Source organism: Sceloporus undulatus, chromosome 4, assembly GCF_019175285.1.
Source record: "Sceloporus undulatus isolate JIND9_A2432 ecotype Alabama chromosome 4, SceUnd_v1.1, whole genome shotgun sequence".
Classification (NCBI taxonomy): domain Eukaryota; kingdom Metazoa; phylum Chordata; class Lepidosauria; order Squamata; family Phrynosomatidae; genus Sceloporus; species Sceloporus undulatus.
In genome coordinates this window covers 139,084,632-139,106,439 of record NC_056525.1, presented here as the reverse complement: position 1 = coordinate 139,106,439, position 21,808 = coordinate 139,084,632, and the positions used below count along the sequence as shown (strand labels likewise).

At 37.6% G+C, this 21,808-nt stretch overlaps 1 protein-coding gene across 6 annotated transcripts in view; it reads right to left on the bottom strand.

Moving 5' to 3' along the window:
* KIZ (kizuna centrosomal protein) overlaps nt 1-21,808 on the bottom strand; it is a 151,074-nt gene that overhangs the window by 112,327 nt on the left and 16,939 nt on the right. For 5 of the 6 annotated variants that reach the window (XM_042464692.1, XM_042464695.1, XM_042464690.1 and 2 more), the window contains 5 exons: nt 17,723-17,785; nt 11,435-11,597; nt 9,437-9,526; nt 5,279-5,903; nt 3,907-4,174 (listed from right to left, as the gene is read on the bottom strand). In XM_042464692.1, the coding sequence (XP_042320626.1) occupies nt 3,907-4,174; nt 5,279-5,903; nt 9,437-9,526; nt 11,435-11,597; nt 17,723-17,785 (1,209 nt within the window). The remainder of the gene's footprint in view (nt 1-3,906; nt 4,175-5,278; nt 5,904-9,436; nt 9,527-11,434; nt 11,598-17,722; nt 17,786-21,808) is intronic. The other variant, XM_042464691.1, reaches the window with a different exon arrangement.

Here is a 21,808-nt window from a genome sequence, read left to right as displayed (position 1 = left end):
CAATCCCTTAAAATATTTGTATAAAAGTCTAAATGCAGAAATATGAAGTAGCCAAGAATCATGTTTGCATTTTCATATTTGTTTCCAATATAGGTATAAAGCAGAGGATAGCATCTATTTCTTTCGCAAAAAATGAGATGATTCCTTTCCCACTCAGTGTTTTATCATTCCTTTTTGTCGTAAGACTCCTTCTCTTCATATATACAGTGGGCCCTCTCCTTATGCAGGGGATCCATTCCAGACCCCCCCCCCCCCGGTGTAGGGAAAAATCCATGTATGCTCACGCCCTATAGGAAACAAATGGGCACATGCACACAGTGGCTGTGTAGTGTGTGCGTGCAGGTGCACGTGCCATTGTTTATATTGTTGTGCAGCTTCTGCGTAAGCAGGAAGCCGCGTAGTGCACCCACGTAATTTGATTAGGCGGGCACACTATACATACATTTATGTTCATATATGAACATAAAACAAACAAACATGTTATGCCTAATTCTGTTCAATGGAAAAACAAACTAGTTTTTAGAAACTCAATTACAACACGTTGGCTTTCGTTCAAAAACAGCATTTTGCCAAAATCTAGTATATGACCATAATGAGTGCATAAAATGGCAATGGAAACACTTGCTCCTGCTTAATATATAGATTGTGTAGTGACATCATTGAAAAAGAAGAAATTTGTAATATACTTGAAAAAGCTTGAAATGTATCAAGCCATTTTCTGAACGTGCGTACACTAACAGGTTCCTACAGCAGTCTTACAATTTCTACTCTGACCTCACTTTGATTTTTGCTGTGGAATCTTTTGTTTCTGAACTAATGTACCTACGATATGGAATACCATTTGCTAAGTGCAGAGCACCCCTTGTTGTACAATAAATATTACATCTATCACACTGTTACAGCTGAAAACAAGAGCTGTGTCTCATCTCATCTCTTCCTTCTAAGATCAACCTGTGTGACGTGACATCATCATCTGATAACCAACCAATCCCAAGAAGCCATCAATGGCACCGAGCTGGAAAACCCATTGTATGAAGACTTCACTGTATAGGCTGCACATCCCTCGACGTTACATGGAAGGAAAAGAGAAAAAAGAGAACAAAGCACATGTGCCACTATTTTAAGTGATACCTCTGTGTCTACCAGGACTTTTAGTTCTAAGTTTATACTGTATGTCACAGAGTTGTAAAAATGTATCTGTAGAAAGGTTCTGCTAATTTGATTAATACACATTATAATTCTTTTCTGTTAGACCTTTTTAGCACAAGAGACTTGATTTCTTTTTTCTCTCCAGGAAACTGTGTTCATGATAATTGGCAAATGCACTGACAAGATCTCAGATACAAACATGAGCAATGAGGCAGTGAGTTAAAAACTAGGTCAAACCAACTTAGCATGTAACTGAACAGATCTCAAATATGACTGTATTTTTAAAAAAACAATAACAACAACAACCCTATACGTATATGAATGGAAAAGACTAGTGGCCCCCTACAGGTACAAAACACAACTTGGACCTAAGGGGGACTGTAGTAAAGTGATATCTCTATATTGATGCAAATTAAGATTTAAGCATTTTAACAATGGGGTATTGCTAATCCTTTTACAGAGGTGTAAATAGCTATTCAGATTTTTATTTCACACTGCCTGCTTTGTTCTGGCATTCAGAAGCAGAATTCTACAAAGCAAACACACAGCTGGCCTATAAACCATACCACTGCAATGTTCAGTAGCCTTATCAAGATTTTTTTTTAATATCTTCAACTTTAACATATACTGTACTGTTGTTTGCCCACACAGAACTGAACTATTTCATTCAAACTGCTGGACACAACAGCAATGTACTTCCACAACAGTGACTGGGAACAGTGGAAAATGAAGATGGTGTGGGAGTGAAGTTTTCAAGTTTAGATTTAACACACAACAAACCAGTGAGAACACACAGGCAGTTCAACAGCGCTTTTCATTGCGCTCAAGTCTTACAAAATCTCTATTTCAACTAGCTCATTCCCTATTGTGCTCCTCCCTCTGGGTGGTCTTTCCAGGGTGCCACTTGAAGGGAATACATTAATAAAAAGGAGGGGAAGGAAGGGACACATAAATAAAGAAAAGCAAAATGGATGACATGGTGCAGCAGGCTATGGATCAGGGGTCAGCAAACAAGGGGTCTTTCTCTTTTACAGGTTGCTTCCTGGAAACAGTCTGATTAAGCTGACAGCTTGAATTATGTGTTACATTTTGTAATGCACAATCCATCTGTGCTAAGTCCTCTTGAATGCAGCTGAAGCAGCACAAGCAAAAGGTCTCTGCCTTGTTCCTTCTTAAACATGAGCTTGAAATACTCATTATCTTCCTAAGTGCTAAATCCAAGAGGCTGGACTTTTTAAAGCTGTAAATGAAGAACAGGTTAGTGATGGGAACTGACAAAGTGCAGCTTTTTACCTCCAAGTCCAGTAATACTGACATGTAGCAAATTTCACAACAGCCTATCCTACACAATACAGTAGCTTGTTCACTGACATATCTTATGCAGGAGGGTAGAGACTAAAAGTACCAATAGCAGTAGGTTGGTAACTACAAGATGTCACAATATAGACATCTTGTACAAAGGGTATTTAAAAATGCGTAGGTGGGGAAAAGCCTCTGTGTACTAATACATACTAAAAAGTAGCAGAATTTGAAGATACATAATGTAATGATGGCCAATAAAAAGAGGAAATGTAAGATTCAAAGATGGCTGAAGTATTAAACTACAATTCAGTACACTGTCAGGCTGCTTAAATCCCATTAAAGTTAGTGCGAATTAAGCTGCTTAACTGCACACATAAGTAAAGTCTTAAATAATTTTATTTGGATGGGAAGATGGAAAGTATAGATTTAAAATACATAAAAACATAACAGCATCTATAAATTGACTCCATCATAGCTAATAATATGCCACTTCAACCACAAACTTATAAATATATATATATATATATATATATATACTGGCAGAGTCTTTACAAATTCAATTTCTAGAAAAGTGTGAAATGCTAATTAAGCTATACTTTGGATGATAACTGTGCATCACAGAAGTTATCCAGTTGACAAATGGCATGCAAAATTACATTACGCAATGTGCAAAGATTGATCTGACTTGTGGTTTTTAAGGCAATATTTAAAAGATCTGAAGAAGGGGACTTCCTTGACTTATCTATGATCATACTAAAACAGATTTGGGCAAGTGGTGATCCAGCTTACCACATGCATTCTGTCCAAAAAAACCAAACCCCATCAACAACCAAAAGAAATGGGATACAGGGAGAAGCAGAGCAGTTGTGACTGCAAGCTGCAAAGAATGCCAATGTCAATGAATGCTACAGTGGATACTGCCACAAAACCTATCCTCAAGAAGGCATAAAAAGTCTCTCCTCTCCAATGTAACACTGAGCGAGATAATGAGTATTTCAAGCTCATGTTTAAGAAAGAACAAAGCAGACAGATGGCAACAGGCTGGAAAGCTGAGCTGCAGATACTTGGACAGCAGCAAGAAAGTCAAAGAAACAAAAAAGAAGTCTGGCTATTAAGAATATGTATAGTTAGGCCAGGTCACCTGGGTGGTGATGTTATGTTAGAGTTTTAGGGGATTAATGCAACTGTTTCAGCTTTCTCTGCAAGCCTCAGTGGCTTGCCACAAGGGGCGGTGGAACAGCTGACTAGCTGCTCAATGTAGTAACTTATCTGCTTTCAGTCAGTACAGAACTGCGATATACAGAGCAAGGGATGCTGCTGGAAGACAGCAAGGCTGAAGGGTAACAGTAGCCAGCAGACACTGCACAGCCCCACGCTAGATTATCAACAGGTGGGAGGAGTGCAACATATCATAGCAATTGGAAAAGAATGAAGACATTAATAACTTAGTTTTACCTTTCTGCAGGGCTAGGGGATGAACCTCCACTAGAGGTATCACAACATGATGTTTGTGAACATGGATATTCTTCTTTCTTGTTATATGTTGTGTTAGCTAATTTTACAGATATATTGTAGCCTACATCCTGTCCAATTTGCTGTATTTGTGGATTGATTTCTTCATCTTCTTCACTGTGACTCAAAGAAACCGTAAGATCACTGCTTCCATCTGAACTTTCTTCTTCTTCCTGTGTGTTTGTATCCAGATGTAGGCTATTTTTAACACCTAGTTTTTTTTAAAAAAGTAACAATATTATTTCTTCATAACATTATTAGTTTGCCTCTGAAAATATTAATTTATATTGCAAATACTTAAAAATACATCCTAAAATAACCCATCAGGTTCGCATAGAATAGATGATCATCATAGCATTTTTTAAATAAATAAATAATTTTTCAAAAAATGTTGTTCAAGGTAATGCTCAATAGAACAGAGAAATACACTATTAATAAATGTTTTTAAAACAGCCAAAATATTTGACAAGTATTTTTAAAAACTTGGAAAAAACCCAAACCATCTCAACAGCCATTCTGAAGGGGAATGTTTTAGAAATCAATGTATTTTCCAAATGTAATACAAAACCATAAAATACCAGAAAAAGAAAATGAAGTGGGGAGGGGAGACAACTGTATTCTTCTGTCTGCCTCACAGGGTCAATTTCCACCAAGATCCATAAATAACCAGCTGCTCTGTAGAACAGTAAGAGACCACAAGTCTTCATCCCCCAGCCTGATTTGGTCTAAATTCTGTTAGGCCCCTTGATTTTCTCCCCCTGTCCACCACAAAAGACAGGGTATCAATATGAATACATAAATGAGGACTATATCTGAAGTTAGATATCTCTTATCATTGAAACTGAAAAAACAACAACAGATTGGTAAATCATTATTACCAATCTACAAAGAGAGATAAGTTAGTTACAACATTGATAAAATGAATAAAAATCCAATTTGAAAACCAAGTAATAAGTGGACCAATTGAAAGAAGTCTGACTTCCATCCCTGAATAAAACACAGATCTAAGATCAGAGGTGGTGAAACCTCTAAGTCTTTGGAGAGGCCACATTATTGTGTATTCTAGTTGAACTGCCCCTTTAAAGGCTCTCGGGTTCTGCTTTATTGCCTTCTTATATTCCTGTAAAAGTAACAAAGATTAAAGAGGAAAATGCCTCTATGCTAGAGGTCTCCAAATGGAACAAATAAATAACATTGTTATCTTACATGTATCCTTACAGACTTAGTAAACCAAGCTTGATGCAAGTTAAAAGTCTCCCATCACCACCAACAGCCCAGGTACCCTGGAAAACCATTTCATAAATCATCACTATACCTGGGAATTTTTCTCTCAAGTGCTCATTTCCAGAAACAAACTGTTCAGGGCAACACGCCAATGAGACTGGCCGTTCAGGTCCCTGTTGATTTACAGAGTGCTTATGTGTCAGTATTTCTTCCTCCGATTTGTGGAAACTGTCACATTTTAAATCGGCAGTTCTGTTCTCAGGACTTAATCTTTCATGTAACAGGGAGTTGAGTTCAGCAGACATTTTACTTTCCACAAAATTACTACCACGATTATTTGTCTTGCTTTCCGCAGTTAAACAGCAAGTTCTTCCATCCGCAGGTGATACACTGGATGTGACTGGCGTTTCCTTGCCCATCAGCAGATATGACTTCCCATCTATTTTGTCAGACTTATTTGAGCGCTGTAGATCACTATTAGTTTGCACTACACAGCTGTCTGTCATATAACTATTCTGTGATGGTTGTCTACGTGAATGTGGGTCAGAAATTGAAAAGCCCTTTGTGAGCGTGGAAGATTTCTGCAGCGCACTGAAATCTTCAACGCTTGAGACAGCTGACATTTGGCGGCCCATGAAGATTGTTGCTGTGTGATAGAGTCCTCTTGACATGGCTGTCCTGGTGTTAATTCCTGCCTGTCTTGCTTCTGGCACCTTCTGCAAAAACAGTGTGTGAAATCAACAGAATAATTTTTTGTCACTGCAGTTCTGGTTTTTAAAAGATGGAGCACTGTTTGGGAGAAGAAGGTATTATCCATTTAAAATATACAACTACACATGAAAGCCTTTCATGACCCAAGGGAAACATACAGGCACAAATCTCCCTGAAGATTTGTTATTCAATCCCTGTTCAAATAAATGGGAAAACACAGAGAATTTTCCACTGAATTCTGCCTCACATTTTGGCAAATGACTCTACATTGCCAAACATCCCGAGTTTTTAACCTTTCCAATTTGCAATGAAGTCACTGAAAATGAAAACACAATATTTTGCTCAAAAAAGGAGAAAGATAATCACAAATTAATGATATGAAGTAGCTCTGCAAACAAGCAAATATAAAATACAGTATGAGAGGCAGCCTTTGTCCACCTATTTCAGTATGTCTACTCTGACTAGCAGCAGCTGTCCAAGGTCTTGGTAGTCCTTCTAATTCTTTCTGGCTGCGGTTCCTTAAAGCAGAAGTGGCAGGTACCGAACCACTGAGCTTCTACATGGAAGGCACATATCCTGCTATTATGAAGAGGTTTTGCTCCCCTTCTCAGTCATGGCCCAGATAAATTCCTGGCCACATTAGAATGTGGTAAAATATATGAAGTGTGACAATACCAGAAACAAGCCTTCATATATGAAAATATTATTTGCTTAACTTTCTTCCTTATCTTTCTTTTATGTCAAACATGTAAGATGTCATTCACCTGCTCAATAGGAGTAAGTAGAGCACAAGAGTTGCTTTGTTTGTTTGTTTGTTTTTTTAACAACTACATTAAACGTTGTAGCCAGCTATGAGCTGCAGTGGACAGAAAGAACTGGGAGTAGCGTTGTAAAGAAAGCTAAGCATAGGTCAAAAATGGAAAGAATCTGGTGCAAGCATAACTAGGGAACAAAGCTGCCAAATAGAGAGGCTGTGCAGTCAGTATAAAACTTCTGTATGAGTCCCAAAGTTGTCCTACTTAAGCTCCGCTAAACTAGATGGACTGCTGTATTCATGTACCCATTCCATTTATTTTAATAGGACTGGTGCAGAGATGTCCAGTGGACTGAGCCCACGGTACCTCTCTGTTGTCTGGTATTGAGTCATAAAGGCATTCAAACAATAAACTGACCTGTAATGTTCTTAAAACAGATACCAGCATTAAGGTTTATTAACAGCAGGATGAACATATGCAATTTTAATTTATTTGAAATTATTCAATATGGCTCTTTGCACCAGACCCCTTCCAACTGGAGATTCATGTTGAATGCAAGATAGCAAAATTCCCCACCTACTGGACACCACACTGACAGCAACTGAAAATTTAGGCCACCTCCTCCCTTAACACGTCTGCCAGCTGTTCTCTGGGTTTCTACAAAAGTCTCAGGCAATTCTGGAATTTTTTTAAAGGGAAAATAAAATTCCTTTCTGTTTTTTATTCACTCAGCCTCCCATTCTTCAAAAATTGTTAGCTTTTATGTAAAAGCACACTGATGTTAGAAAAAGAATGGAATACAATGAGTTGGGATCCAAAGGACCCCAAGACTTTATTATGGTGATGATATTATGTTATACTATATACAGAATGTGTGTGTGTGTTATATAATACAACATAATCAGCTGGGCTCCAAAGTACTATGTATGGAACTGCCAAGAGTAAAGGGAATTTCCTAGCCTCCCTAAAATTGCTTACACCACCCTCCTTCAAAACTGGCAAATGCAGCTTATGGAAGGATTTGTTAATCTCTCCCCCCACACCACCACCACCAGCCCTGCATATACAGAAATACTTTCTGCTTGTGACTGGTATTTTTGGATCCCAACCATTACTTATAGCATACTCTCATTTATAATGTACATGGTTCCTTACAGAGGGCATGTAATTTTTTAAAAAATGATTAAATTACCATGACAACAATTCATAATGTAGGGGTACAAGAGTAGTGAAGAGAAACTGAAATTCTAATACTCAGAGGAAATGCAGTTTTCTTTAAGATCAAGGATTCCAAGGACAAACATTTTCAGACAACATTTTGAAAAAAACAACCATGCAGAAAGTAAGTTAGTATTTCTGAACTCTTATCTATATTGTTTCATAACTGCAATTCATTCAACGTGGAAGGCCTATGTCTACAGGTCAAGGATGGTGAAGCTCATTGCTCTGTATATGATGAAGAGTGGCCTAAATTCAAGGTTTCTTCACTTTTTTTAATCTATGGCAAGTGAAAACATCTATAAACTCAGATTAATGCCTACTAATGCAATGAAGAAAGAAAAATAGAAACCTTCCTACTATTATACACATGCACGCGCACACAGACCCACACGCGCACACAAAATAGTGTTGCCTCTGTTTCTTTCCTGATAAGAGTCTTAAATACCAAACAGTTAAATGCATAATAACATTTACTGGCAGCAAGACAGCCTGCTTAGCTGATACATAAAGCAGGTAAAAGGAGGAAAAGTTAATTTCTTGGCTGAATGATTCCATCGGTAGCTATAGGGCAAACTAGAAAGTCTTTTAGTAAAGTAGCAGTTGATTCTTCTATCAATCTGCAGCACACATACTCTTCCAAGGAATGCATTAAATATGAAAATCATATCCTGTTATCATCTGTTTCCAGCTTTCAGCCCAGTAAGCTTTCCTTAATGAATGCTGTAGCCTAAGGGACAAGCATGCTGTTGGCTTTTCTGAATAATGGAGTGATGCTACCCATTTTGGCTTATTACAATATCGACTAGCTGAGGGGGTTTCACACATAGTCACAAGTGACTACTCTTGCCAGCATGCTCCAAGTTATTACAAGATGTTTTTAGACATTTCATCTAAAAGAGCTTTCCTGCTTTTAGGGAAGAAAAACAGCTCTGGTCTTGAACTGTATCATTTATATGGAGATAGGAGGAGGGATTAGAAGGCTGCATTACTGCAGATATATAGCAGAATATATTTGAGTATTCCTTGTCAGGCTTTGTCTGTGGTTTAGATATGCAATCTTTATTTTTTCTTGGCTTCTTTTGGGAAAGAAAGGTCAAAATGTACACAATTATAAATGCTACATGTTTAGACTTAAATTTAGAAGATTTTGTCACACTTTTCAGTTTGAAATGTAAGAATACTAGATGAATAGAACACAATCTGGGAGGTGATTTTCTTCTTCTTGATTATTAACTCTACAATGAAAGAATGCATTTTAGCAATGTAGCTAAATGGTGGAAATATTCATGGAATAGTTTTTCAATAAAGTAAGACTGACTCTGAGTATATGTGTGTTTTAAAAAAGAAACTGAACTAATTGTGAGCATGATCTAGCCAGAGTAAGATTGTGAATACAATCTGGTCAGAGCTAAATACTTCCAACTCCCAATGATTTAAATGAGAGAGACTGAAACATGTCCTTAACTTTCCTATTCAGATCAATGGAACTCTGAAATACAGTATTAAGCTTTAAGGACTCAGCATGAATGTGTCTTCCATGCTTTTGAAATATTCTCACTTACCTGATTTTTAGCATCATCTCTCTCCTCCCTTTTTAATATATGTTTTGTGTTAAGACTCCATTTACTCTTAATTTCTCTTTCATATTCTGCCTAGTATAAAGACACATAAATTCAGATTAAGCAATCTTTTTATCAACACAGGTTTTGATACAGCCAAAGTACAGTCTCGCTAATTTCAGTGGACGGATAGTTTAGCACATGTTTAAACTCTCCCACTGAAATTAAATTTCAAGTGTTCTCTTTGTGTGGGCTGCAGACACACAGTAATAAATACACAGTATACATGGATATAAGGACTTTCATATCTGAAATATATCACAAATGATCGAAGGTTAAACTATTTCCTAAATGAAATGTTTTCTGATAAATTTTATTACAGCAACACATATGACACTTTATTGGTTCCTCCTTCCTTACATATGAAATACCATATACCAATTTATATTTTGCTGCAGCAAAGAAAGTAAAAGCTATCTCAGCCTGCATTAATAGAAGAATAGCTTCCAAGTCGAGGGAAGTAATAGTCCCACAATATTCTGCATTGGTCAGGCCTCAGCTGGAATACTGTGCTCAGTTCTGGGCACCTCATTTTAAGAAGGACATAGACAACTTGGAGTGAATTCAGAGAAGGACAATGAGGATAAGAGGTATGGAAAACAAAATATATGAGGTTGACGTAATGGGCATGTTCAGCTTGGTGAAGAGAAGACTGAGGGGTGACATGTTTGTACTCTAAATATTTCAAGGTGCAGGGTTGTTTTTTGCTGCCTCAGGGGATAGAACTAGATGTAATAGTTTTAAGTTACAGGGGATTAGATTTCAATTGAACATTAGAAGGAACTTGTTGACAGTGAGAGTAATTTGGCAACGGAATCAATTACCTAGAGAGGTGGTGGGATCTCCTTTGGATGTCTTCAAAAAGAGGCTGGACAAAATTGTCCAGCCTCTTTTTGAAGATATCCAAAGGAGATCCCACCACCTCTCTAGATAATTGATTTTATTCCCAAACTGTTCTCACTGTCAACAAGTTCCTTCTAATGTTCAATTGAAATCTGCTGGGGATGCTGTAGCTAGAAATCCTGTATTCAGCAAGGGGCTGGACCTGCTAGGGGTCTCTGCCAACTCTAAGATTCTATTATTCTCTTTGTGTTCACCATGGCCCTCCTGTATTACCTTGTATATTCTTTTTAACATTCATCTAAATATAAAGTTGCATTAATCTAAATATAAAGTTACAGAACTTTTATATCATCTTTAACATGTACCACTCATACACAACCTCTGACTCCAAGATAAATTCATAAGACTTTCAAATGGCATATACATTACCAGATACTCCTATGCAGATTGCTCCAACGAAAGAAAAAGAGACACCCAAATTAATATAGGAGTGACCAACTGTGGTCCTTTACATGTTATTGGGTTGTAGTTCCCAAACTAATAATAAAACTAATACCAAACTAATACTAAACTAAATCTAATACAACCAGTGCTGAGGGATCATTGTAGGTGAAGTCCAACAACACCTGGAGGTCCACAGCTGTCCACTTTAACAAATATGGAGTAGAAACCAATGAACACTTATGATGTGGAAGCCTCCAAAGTAATACAGTTCATCAGTCAAACAATTAACTTTTCATTCAACATTAAAATGAGTCAACAACGTATAAAATCAAGTTGTGTAGTACACAAAGAAATATAGGGGCAAATACATAAATCACAGCACCAATCCATTGCATAATTAGCCATCAGGAACACAAAACCCCATAATATTATAGGAAGAATAGTCAAAGACCTATATATCATCAACCCTTCTCTAACTTCCAAAGCTATAAGAGCATTTTGGCTCAGCACATTACTTAAGTATATGCATGCAGGCAACACAGAAACAAACTGTTGTACAAAGGCTTTCAGGACTTGCTGATATCAGATTCATAGGTGTGATCATTCTGTTTTCATTAAAATTCTTGTCCATTTTTAAAGTACAGAACATAATACCTTTAACTCTTGAAGGGCCTCTGAACTTGAAGCAAACTTCTTAATAAGAGCATCAATGGAATCAAATTCTTTCAACAAATCTTGGTTCCGACGCAATGATTCTTTTTGGCGTTCACATATTTCTTCCAGGTATTTTTTTAGCTGTATGTATTTCAAATTAGTCCTATGCAAAGGGGTTGAAAATAAAAACATATCTATAACTTAAAGACAGAGAAAAAGATTAGCTATGCCATGTATTCTGGCTGATTTTTAAAAAGGCAAATATCCTTGCAAAAAAGATTCTCATGGGAAAACGGCCCTAAGCCATTACTCTTAGAGGAAAATCTACAGAGTATGAATTGCAACAAGAAAGTTTGTTTCCTTTCCACCTTGAACTTGCACAGAGACTTCTTCAATAAAATGTTCAATGTAGCAATCAAGAAAATAATTCTACAAGTCTAGTCCACCCTACATGAACTTCTTCAGGCCTCAGTATAATTATATTTCTCTTCCAAGAGTCAACAGCAGAAACTGGAAATGTTTCCTATATCCCAAGCAGTTCATTACACTCAGGCTGCATGCGCACTGTAGAAATACTCCGGTCTGACATCGCTTTAACTGCCATGGCTCAATGCTATGGAATTTTGGGAATTGTAGTTTGTTGTGACACTAGAGCTCCATTCAGCTCTGGTGCCACAACAAACTACAATTCCCAGAAATCCATAGCACTGAGCCATGGCAGTTAAAGCGAAGTCAGACCAGAGTATTTCTGCAGTGCCGATGCAGCCTGAGTGTAATGAAGTACTGCATAGGATGTAGGAAACACTTCCATGCAGCCTCAGATAATGTACGTGAATGATACAGAAATACTGTGCACAGTACACAAATTGTATTGGATTAAGTCATCCAAAATGGCCATTGTAGTTGAATACTAAAGAGAAATCAGGCTGAGAAAAGATGCATTAAAACAAACGTTTAGTGTTAAGAGGCCCAGGAAGAACAAATATTTCTTCCAGTTGCTCAAAGAACTGAGGATTACTGACTTCTCAATCCTGCTTCCTGAGGGCACCATTAATCACAGTTTGGTTTGGACTCAAAAAACACCTGGGAGAGGACAGAGAAAGCTAGTCAGTGTCCAGGCAGAAGACACTCAAAGGATCAGTTTCATTGTACTGTTCCATTATTCTTGAAAAAGACTGGAGATTTCCGAAAATCAAAATTCATATTCCACTTTAAATCTTGCAACTGGAGAATATCTGATAGTGGAGGAAACACTAGTTTATACATGCAACAAACCCCTGTATTCCTAATTTCAAACAATATTTAATATATAACATGATGGAGTTTACACATTATTTTTAAAAATAGCAGTAATGGCAAACTTTGCTAAATAACATCTTAATGAAGAGTAAAATATTCTGGGGCAGTATTTATTTTAGCATTCTTGAAGATGTATTTCATGTACCAATTTCAAGTTTTACAGGAGATCTGAGTCAGGCTTTGAAGAAGTACACAGTAAAGGTTTTCCCATTTCTCCACAAGACACAACAATCTCCATGCAGGCTGCATTCATTCCTGCATCATGGCAAGCTTCTGGTTCTTAAATTGTGATGTGCTTGAGCAGCATGCTGCTATGCACAACATATTTGCTCTCCCTTCATGTGCGTGCTGATAAAGAACTTAGGTGACCACAATTAAACATTACATCCAAACATGAAACTACAGTAACTGATTTCAAATAAGCCATGATTGGTGTCTAACTTTAAAACATATTTATAGGTTTATACACAAAACTGGCTTTTGATCAAGTCTTGTTTAGAGGCTGTGCCCTTTCAACTAAGCCTGTGCAACAAACCATGAGGGAAGATTTACAGATAAGATCTGGGGAGAATTTAGAGCAGGGAGGGCCCTCCAAATATTGCTGTACTACAATTTCCATTAGCCCTTGCTATTGGCTCTGCTTGTTAGGACTGATAGAAGCTGTAGTCCAATGGCAGTTGGTTCCAACGACTTGATGAGTTGCAGACGCAGTCCAATAACCTAGAGCAGGGATGGGAAAATTGCAGATCATGGATTGTCCTCAAATCTACTTTGTGGCCTCAACGCCCACAGCAGTTCCCCCAAACCTCCCCCCAGGTCTATTGTCCAAAAATTGCATCTAAAGCCCCCAAAGCCTCTTCCATGAGTCACTACACAGGCTTAGCTACATTAGTCTATTGTAGCAAAGAATATGAACATTTAACATTTCATGTTAATTTTATCCTATTTTCTACTTAACAATGCATTTTAAAGGCTTATTGAGACAAAATATATAAAACATACATCCCAGTTTAGTTTCTAAGCACCGCAAAGCACTATGAGTCCTTTGTATCATGTAAGACCTATTCCAGTGCCTCTTCTGCCTATTTACTATTCATACTCTTGGAAGTATGAAAACTTTCTTCCTGCACAGGGTTTTTTTGGGGGGGGGGGTGGGAGTGGGAGTGAAAGCAGGAGATGAGCTTTTCCCCAAGGCTGTCTATGTCAGTGAGGCAGAGAATCTAATTCCAGGTTTTGGTCTGAATTTAAAAGCTGTTATCCAAAGTGTGGGAACTATTTTAGCAGCCCATTAACTTAGAAGCTACCAGACACCACCGTTGATCTCTTGTGATTCTATTTCATGGAAGCACACTACTGAATACTGGCATCTGTCCCCACTTAAAAAAAAACTATTTGCACCTAGTACAGTGTGGCTTAATGGTTTGAATGTTGGACTATGACTCTGGAGACTAGAGTTTGATTCCCAGCTCAGCCATGAAACATGAAACCCTCTGCATGACCCTGGGCAAGTCATATGCTCTCAGCCTCATGGGAAGGAAATGGCAAATATCCTCTGAACAAGTTTTGCAAATAAAACCTCACAATAGATTTGCAGAAATGACTTGAAGACACACAACAACAACGTATAGTAAATTAGTTACTGTTAGTTATTATTATTGTTGTGTAACAATAAAGTAACTATTTCTCAAAAGTAATTTTAGTTATTTTATAAGAATAAGAAGGCTGTAAGTTAGTTGCCCTCACTTTTCTTCTGTCGACCCCATCAATTTAACATCCATCACAAAGTAAAATGTAAGTTGGAATTTATGGTTCAAGTTCCCCAGCTTGGCCCTACCTTTCTGTGGCAGTGCGACTGCATGTTCCTATATGAGGCAAGAGGCTATGCTGTTGGTAGCACTGTTTGGTGGTAGGGTCTCCCATGTCAGAAAGGCTTTTTTTGCTGAGGAGCCAGATAAATGTGCATAAAACTACCAGACACTAACAGCAGTAAAGAAAGGTGTGTGTGTGTGACACTGGCAAAGGAACTCTCAGGGACAATGACAGTGGCACCATAGCTAATTCTAAAGGAGTTAGTACAGCGTAGAAGCCTCCTGAAGCCTTTTATGATGAGACAATCAGATTGGATGACACTCAAACAGCTAATGGGGAAGAGTGGAAGATTAGTACAAGTAGCACTGTGTCTAATGACGAAACAGGAGTCAAGTTGAAAGGAGATTCACTGATCACATGCACAGAGGTGAAAGTCCAAAGCTATACACCATATAAAGACAGAAGTCAGTTGAAAGGCAGATCAGGGAACAGGGATTCAGTCAGTTCTGGGTGGGGTTAAATTCTCCCAGAAAATGCAGGCTGGCTGCATCAGTGTATTCCTAGAGCCTGGAAGATCAAGTCTCAGTGGCGGCCAGGAGTTTCTTTGCACAGTTATGGTTTGTACGCCTTCTATGCCTGTTCCTAGACACATTGGATCTGCCCACAGTGACACACGCCTCAGCTATATCTCATTGGATTTTTGTAACATACTATTTGGGGCTGCCTTCAAATTCAGCTGGTCCAAAAAGTTGTAGCCAGATTTTTAACTGGGGCAGGCTTCAGGGAGAAAACAACTCCCTTGTTAGAACAGCTTCACTAGCAGCTGGTTCATTTCTAAAAACAAATCAAAGCACTGGTTATCACATCTAAAGCCCTATAAGGCCTTCCCATATGAGTCTGTCCATGTTCTGAAATCCTCTAAGGAGGCCTCCTCTCTGCCCCAGTATCCTTGCAAACCTCTGGTGGGAATAAAGGGGAGGGTCATTTCTCTGGCTGCTTCCAGGGCCTGGAACTCCCTTCAACTGCCACCCTCTCTGCTATTGTTCTGCAGGCAAATTACGAATTCTGGATTTCAGCAGGCCTTTAATTTTATCATTACCTTGGTTATATTTTTAAAGTTGGTGAAGAAAGTTGACAGGAAGAAATTAACTCATTTGTGGTGCTGAAAAAGAGTTCTATGGATAGCATGGAGAGATGAATGGGTCTTAGAGAAAATCTAGCCTAACAATCACTAGAAAACAAGGTAACTAAACTGAGCTGTCATATTTTGGACATATCATGAGATGACATGACTCTAGAAAACAAGATAATGCTTGGTAAAGTGAAAAGCAGTTACGAAAACAGAACCACACTACGGCTGAATTGGTTCAAACAAGAAAGCCATGACCCCGAGTTTGCAAAACCAGAGCAGGACAGGTGATGAAAGGAGATCTTGGAGGTCCCTCATTCACAGTGTTGTCATAAGTTGAAGTCAACTAGATGGCAAATAATAGCAACCATTTAGTCAGGCTACACCCACACAACAAAACATTACACCACAAAATGAACATCTCTCATAAAGATACAGTCCAAATGTGATTTTGCTGAGCACAAAAGTAGTTAAAACATTTAGTCTTTTATTTTGGAGTTCATAAGCTATTAAAATAAAAGTCATTCTATAGGTTAACATCTTTGAAATCCAGTTTTGAATCTGTCTCACTCACTTCTTGCTAGCTATTGTATCCAGGGTCAATGTAGATAAATTAATAAGAACAAGTTTCATCTGACAGTCCTACCTTGAGAGCATCCATTTGTCTAACAAAAATGATGTTTATGCTAGAATTATTAGAAAGGTTTTGTTCTCTAGAAGGTTTTGCAACGTATGCAACCTATGTGCACTTCCTCTCTGTTCATGCAACTGATGATTCTTCCAAATAAAGTTTCTCCATCTGACCAACTCCTCTCTCTCTGCTAGTCCAACCCAACAATGTTGTATATATATATTCGTTTGAAAAAAGGTTATTAATTAAAAGTAATTAGCTATTTATAATAATTAGTTATTTATAACTAGTTACTAACTGCAATGTTCCACTTTCAGAACTTACTTACTTTCTCCTCTCCACTTAAATCCTTTGCACCACCCAAAAAAACAACTTCATATGGTCCCCCAGCTTTCCATAGCTGGTTCCATAAGGGACAAATATGAAATTACAGTGTGGAGGGGGACCCTTCTCCACAGTTACACTGGATTCTACTATACCACCAGAGGAATTCTATGAATAGATCCTGCTCAAGCTCTCATAATATATAACTACCAAAATTTAGTAAATGTGAAGTCACTGGCTCCTGGTGTTCCTATTCTCATTCTGGATAACAGCACTTTAACCCAAACAATTCCATAACAGCAACTGCTGACTCATATTTTCTACTTGTTGGCTTATGCTAGAGTTGCTGCTCAAACCGAAAACATTATCACAGACAGCTGCTTTTTGTTCTAGTAGGTGGGGTAGGGCCAACCAGAATGGTATGCAATGCCTTCTAAGTCTTGGAGCATTTTGGTAGTCCACCAATATGAGCTGTAGTGCTTTATTATATGCCTGTGAACACATATGTATGCAGCTACTGAGGCTCTAGATCTAAAAATGCCACCTCCCCAAATCAATACATAATTGCTACACCTTGAGAACTGAAGTGCACCAGGGAATTAAAATGTTTTCAGTGATCACAAATATAAACACAATTTCATTAATATTTCTTACAATTTAATATCTGAAATCTTTTCAAGTGGCATCTATTTAGGTTCTAGATATTCTGTACCAATTCTGTCTTATCTACTGTTCCCAGTGTTCATTAGATCACAAGGCTTCAAGCTAAGCGTTTTTTTTCCAGCAAGTCACAATTCAGGATCAACATTTTTCTTCTGTGTCTCTTTTCTCTCCCATACCCACACATTTCCATTTACTGCAGACATCTGTGCACCAAGTAAGTTTAATAATTTTTAAATGATGTGGCATCATAACTTTTATTGTGTATGCCCATCACTGCTGTAATTTGAATACTGGGTTGTTGTTTTTTTAAAAAAATCCCGATATAAAATTGTATGAAGACAACACTTCAAAGTTGCATCACACAGATAACTCTAAGGTTAACAATTATCTCTGGTAATTTATACAGTTGACTTAGTATGTTAAAGAGGCTTACGTGCAAGAATCTGATCTGCTGTATTCAAGCATTTTTCTTTCCAGCTCCATCCTCTTTGTTTCACTGGAAAGAGAATAAAAGGATGAAACTGTTGAATAAACTATATATTATAAATTACTTTATAGCAAATAAAAGATAGGGATTTTACACTTTTTGCACAACGAACTAATCATCATCAATTTTTTGCCCTGCATCTTGATCCACCAATAATTCATTATCATTAATCAAAATGTTAAGACAGTTAATCTAAGGTAGTAGTTATCAATGGAACCACTCATATCTTCTGATGGCAAATACTTGATGGCTACATATGAAGCATTCCTTGCAACCTCAAACAATTATAATGAAATAAGTTCTTTGTAGCATCTCACCACATGGTGGCAGGAACACAGTCCGCTACTCATTAAAAAGATCAGGAAGCAGACACATTTTACAAGGTTCCCCAATCACATGGCTGGGCTGTATAGACAACTCACTTTCCAAGTGGTTATATAGGCAGGATACTTTGGGTTGTAAAGCAGGAATCATGGGAGAAAGGTCACACTCACATTGTCATGAACACTTCTTGCCCAGCTCTTTCTTCCCCAAATTTTTTTAAAAAATAATACTACAGATTCCTCCCACCCAAAAATACTTATCACTGCTTTGATCACAATTGCTGATTGTTAATAGTCATTTCCTATGATAAAATTATTTTATTAATCTCTTTACTGAATAAATCAGGCAAATCTAACAATCAATTACATATTCTTAATATCCATAAACATATTTTCATTTATTCTCATTATTTTCATTATTCTAACATTGTTTCTCTTTCAGTGGATAGCCTCTTATATTATTCCTTATCTTCATATTATATTATGCTTACATTATGCTTAAACTGTTTTACTTCTTTTCATATACAGTCATCCCTCCATATTTGCGGCTTTGATATTTGCGGATTTGATTATTCACAGATTTGATTAATATGTTCTCTCTAGGACTGTCTAGGTCTTCCAGTGCTACTCTGTGGTCAACTTTAACTAAAAGTTGCACTGAAAGACCATTTGTAGCTACTCCAGTGCCATTCTATGGTCAGTGTATGTTGGACATTGACCACAGAGTTGCACTGGAGGAGCTAGAGATTCCTAGAGGTGTCCTCTTAGGTAAAAACAGTGTTTTTGTTATTTGCGTTTTTTCCATATTCAGGGGGGGTCTTGTTCCCCTAACCCTAGCAAATATGGAGGGACAACTGTACTCTTCCCTATATTTATTTCTGTTCTTTATCTTTCATAGAATTCTCTTTCCTTTTCCTTTCTTCTCTATCCTTTCCCTATCCATTCTTCCTCATCCTCATTCTATTCCTCCCATATCTTTCCATTTCTTGTTCATCTTTCCTCATCCTCACTCCATTCCTTCCTCATTTTTCCCTGTTATTCTCCCCCTTTAATTCTCTTATCCATTCCTCTAATTGTTACTTACTCCAGACTTCAAAATATTTCCTCTGACCTTCTAAACACTAACTTACTTTTCCCCTCCATTTGTACAAAGGTACAAATCCCAGAATTCTATAGCATTGAGCCATGGCAGTTAAAATCTTGCCAAACTGCATTATTTCTGCAGTGCAAATGTATGTGTTTTGTGTTCCTTCAAGTTGTTTCCAATGTATGGCAACCCTGAGGCTTAGGGGTTTTCTTGGGTTATCATGGGGTTTTCTTGGCAAGATTTGTTCAGAGGGGTTTTTGCTTTTGCTTTCCCAAGGCAGAGAGCATGTACAGTCCTAAAAAGACTGATACAATCTATGAATATCTCCCAACCCTCACAGTTTTACAGTGCATTTTCCCTGTCCCAGTTTTTATTTTTTTTGGGGGGGGGGGGACAAAGTCTGTACATGAAATCACCTTTGCTTTTCAAATATCTTCCTGTTTTATTTATTATTTATTTATTTTATTGGTATGCCACCTTTCTCCTGGAGTGACCCAAGGTAGCTCACATAAAGAATCAATTAAAAGCTTAACAATAAAAAATTAATAACAATTAAAAATCATAACATCAAAGCAGCATAAAACCATTTTCTTCCTGCTTTTTCTTTTTTCTTATAAGAATTAAAAAATGTTTCAGAAGAAACGATGAAGAGCTGTACAAAGTCTTCTGAATATGGAAGCTCTGTGCAGAAGCAGTCAAGATTGCGTGTGTATATGTGTGTTCCAGTTGCCTGTCGACCTATGGCAACTCCATGAATTTCACAGGGTTTTCTTAGGCAAGGAATACTCAGAGGTGGTTTTGCTAGTTCCTTCCTCTTAGTATTAATCATTTATTTAAAGCTCTTTTTGCCACTTTTCCTATGCTCTAGTGGCATACATTACAAAGATTTAAATTTTTATCATATATGATTTTAATATTTAATAATTATCTGAGTTAAAGTGATGGTCTTCCATCAGTGGTGGACAACCTGTGACCCTTCAGAGGTTATTCGATTGCATCTCTAAGGTTCCAGCCAGCATAGCCAATGATGACAGATGATGGAACCTGTACTCCAATATTTGGAGAGCCATAGGTTTTTCACCTGTTTTAGATATTTCTGTCTCATCGAGGATGCTTTATAGTGTAAACTGGTTTATTAGATGTTTATTGCTGACTATTATTCAAGTCCTATTTTGGGAGTTTAGGATATCAGGTTATGGAACAGTGTAATAGAAGCAACTTTTGGTTGATATATAGCACAACCATGTCATGTTGGAAAAGACGGCAGAGATTTCTCAGCCTTGATCTTCTGGATTCTGGAAAGCATGAAAAAAAAGATAGTGCTGTAATGACAAGGCCTTAGTAGTGAAACTACAAGAAAATGCAACAATACAGAGAAGTGATCAAATTGCATACTTTGGATGCTTTCAATTGCTCTATGCCCACAATATACCCAAATAAAACACTAGAATCACATAAAGGGATGCCATTTCTGAACATGAAAAGAGATGTGGTGTAATGCATGTTTTTGGTCCTGACTTGCCATTCACTAAACAGACAGGGAATTCAATGATCAAGGAAAAGGGATCTATCAGAAAATAGGAAAACTGGGGAGTGTCAGTGTATCAAAAGGCAGAATCATCATAGGAAAAGGACTGTATTTTCTCCTTTTTCCTCATTTAATTTTACACTATGCTTATTTTATTAGTTTTGGGTGCTTGAACCTTATTTTATCCTTTTTCAAAGTTTCATTTGCATAGTGAGGTGTGATAAGGTTCAGGCTTTAATATTTTTATTCTTCAACCTTCATTTGTCACTGGAATATTTTTTCTAGCTGAGTCTTCCTGAAACAATGTTCCTCAAACTTCATATAATTTTCAGGGACCTACTTCTTGATATATATCACTATAAACCTTCTGTCCTCAATATTTAGGCCAAACTGCTGAGAACACAGTAAGCATTCACTTGTGGAGCAAATGTAGTATTTTACAAATGGTTATTTTCACATGTTGCAGAGCTTGTATGTAAGAGACAGTTTCATCTGAACATGGATAAGCAAGCTGACATTGCGTGCATATTGCATGAAACCTGCTTGACTGAAGGGAGGGAGTAAACAACTGGACCTTGGTGTGCCCAACAGGTTTCCAGGTGCAACAACAGGAAAGATCTGATGGGTGAGGAAGCAAAGTTGCGCAGATCTGTTGGGAGTCCATTCTCTAAGTTACTACGGTAACCTGTTTTACAGTCTCTGAGGTCTGAGTGCACATACCTGGTAACAGGACAAGACAAGATTGGGATTCTGTTGGTGTAACATCCTGCTGTCTCCCTCCCTGAGCTGGTGGCCTGAAAGCTAGTGTTGATCTCCCCCAAGCGTACTGTTTTGGGGGATTTTAACATCCACTCTGAAGCCCCCTTCATCAGGAGCTCAGAGTTTCACTCTTGGCTAACATGCGTTTGCCTCAATATAGTATGTGGCAATCCTGATCTGATTTTTGCCAGCTAAGATTATGATCTATGGCTAGAGGGATTCTGAAAGAACTCCATTTTCATAGGAGTTCTTACCTAATTGGGTTCAGATTTGTTGTGATTCCTATACTATATATATGCAGAATACACAACTCAAATGGTCCGCTCTCAAAAATT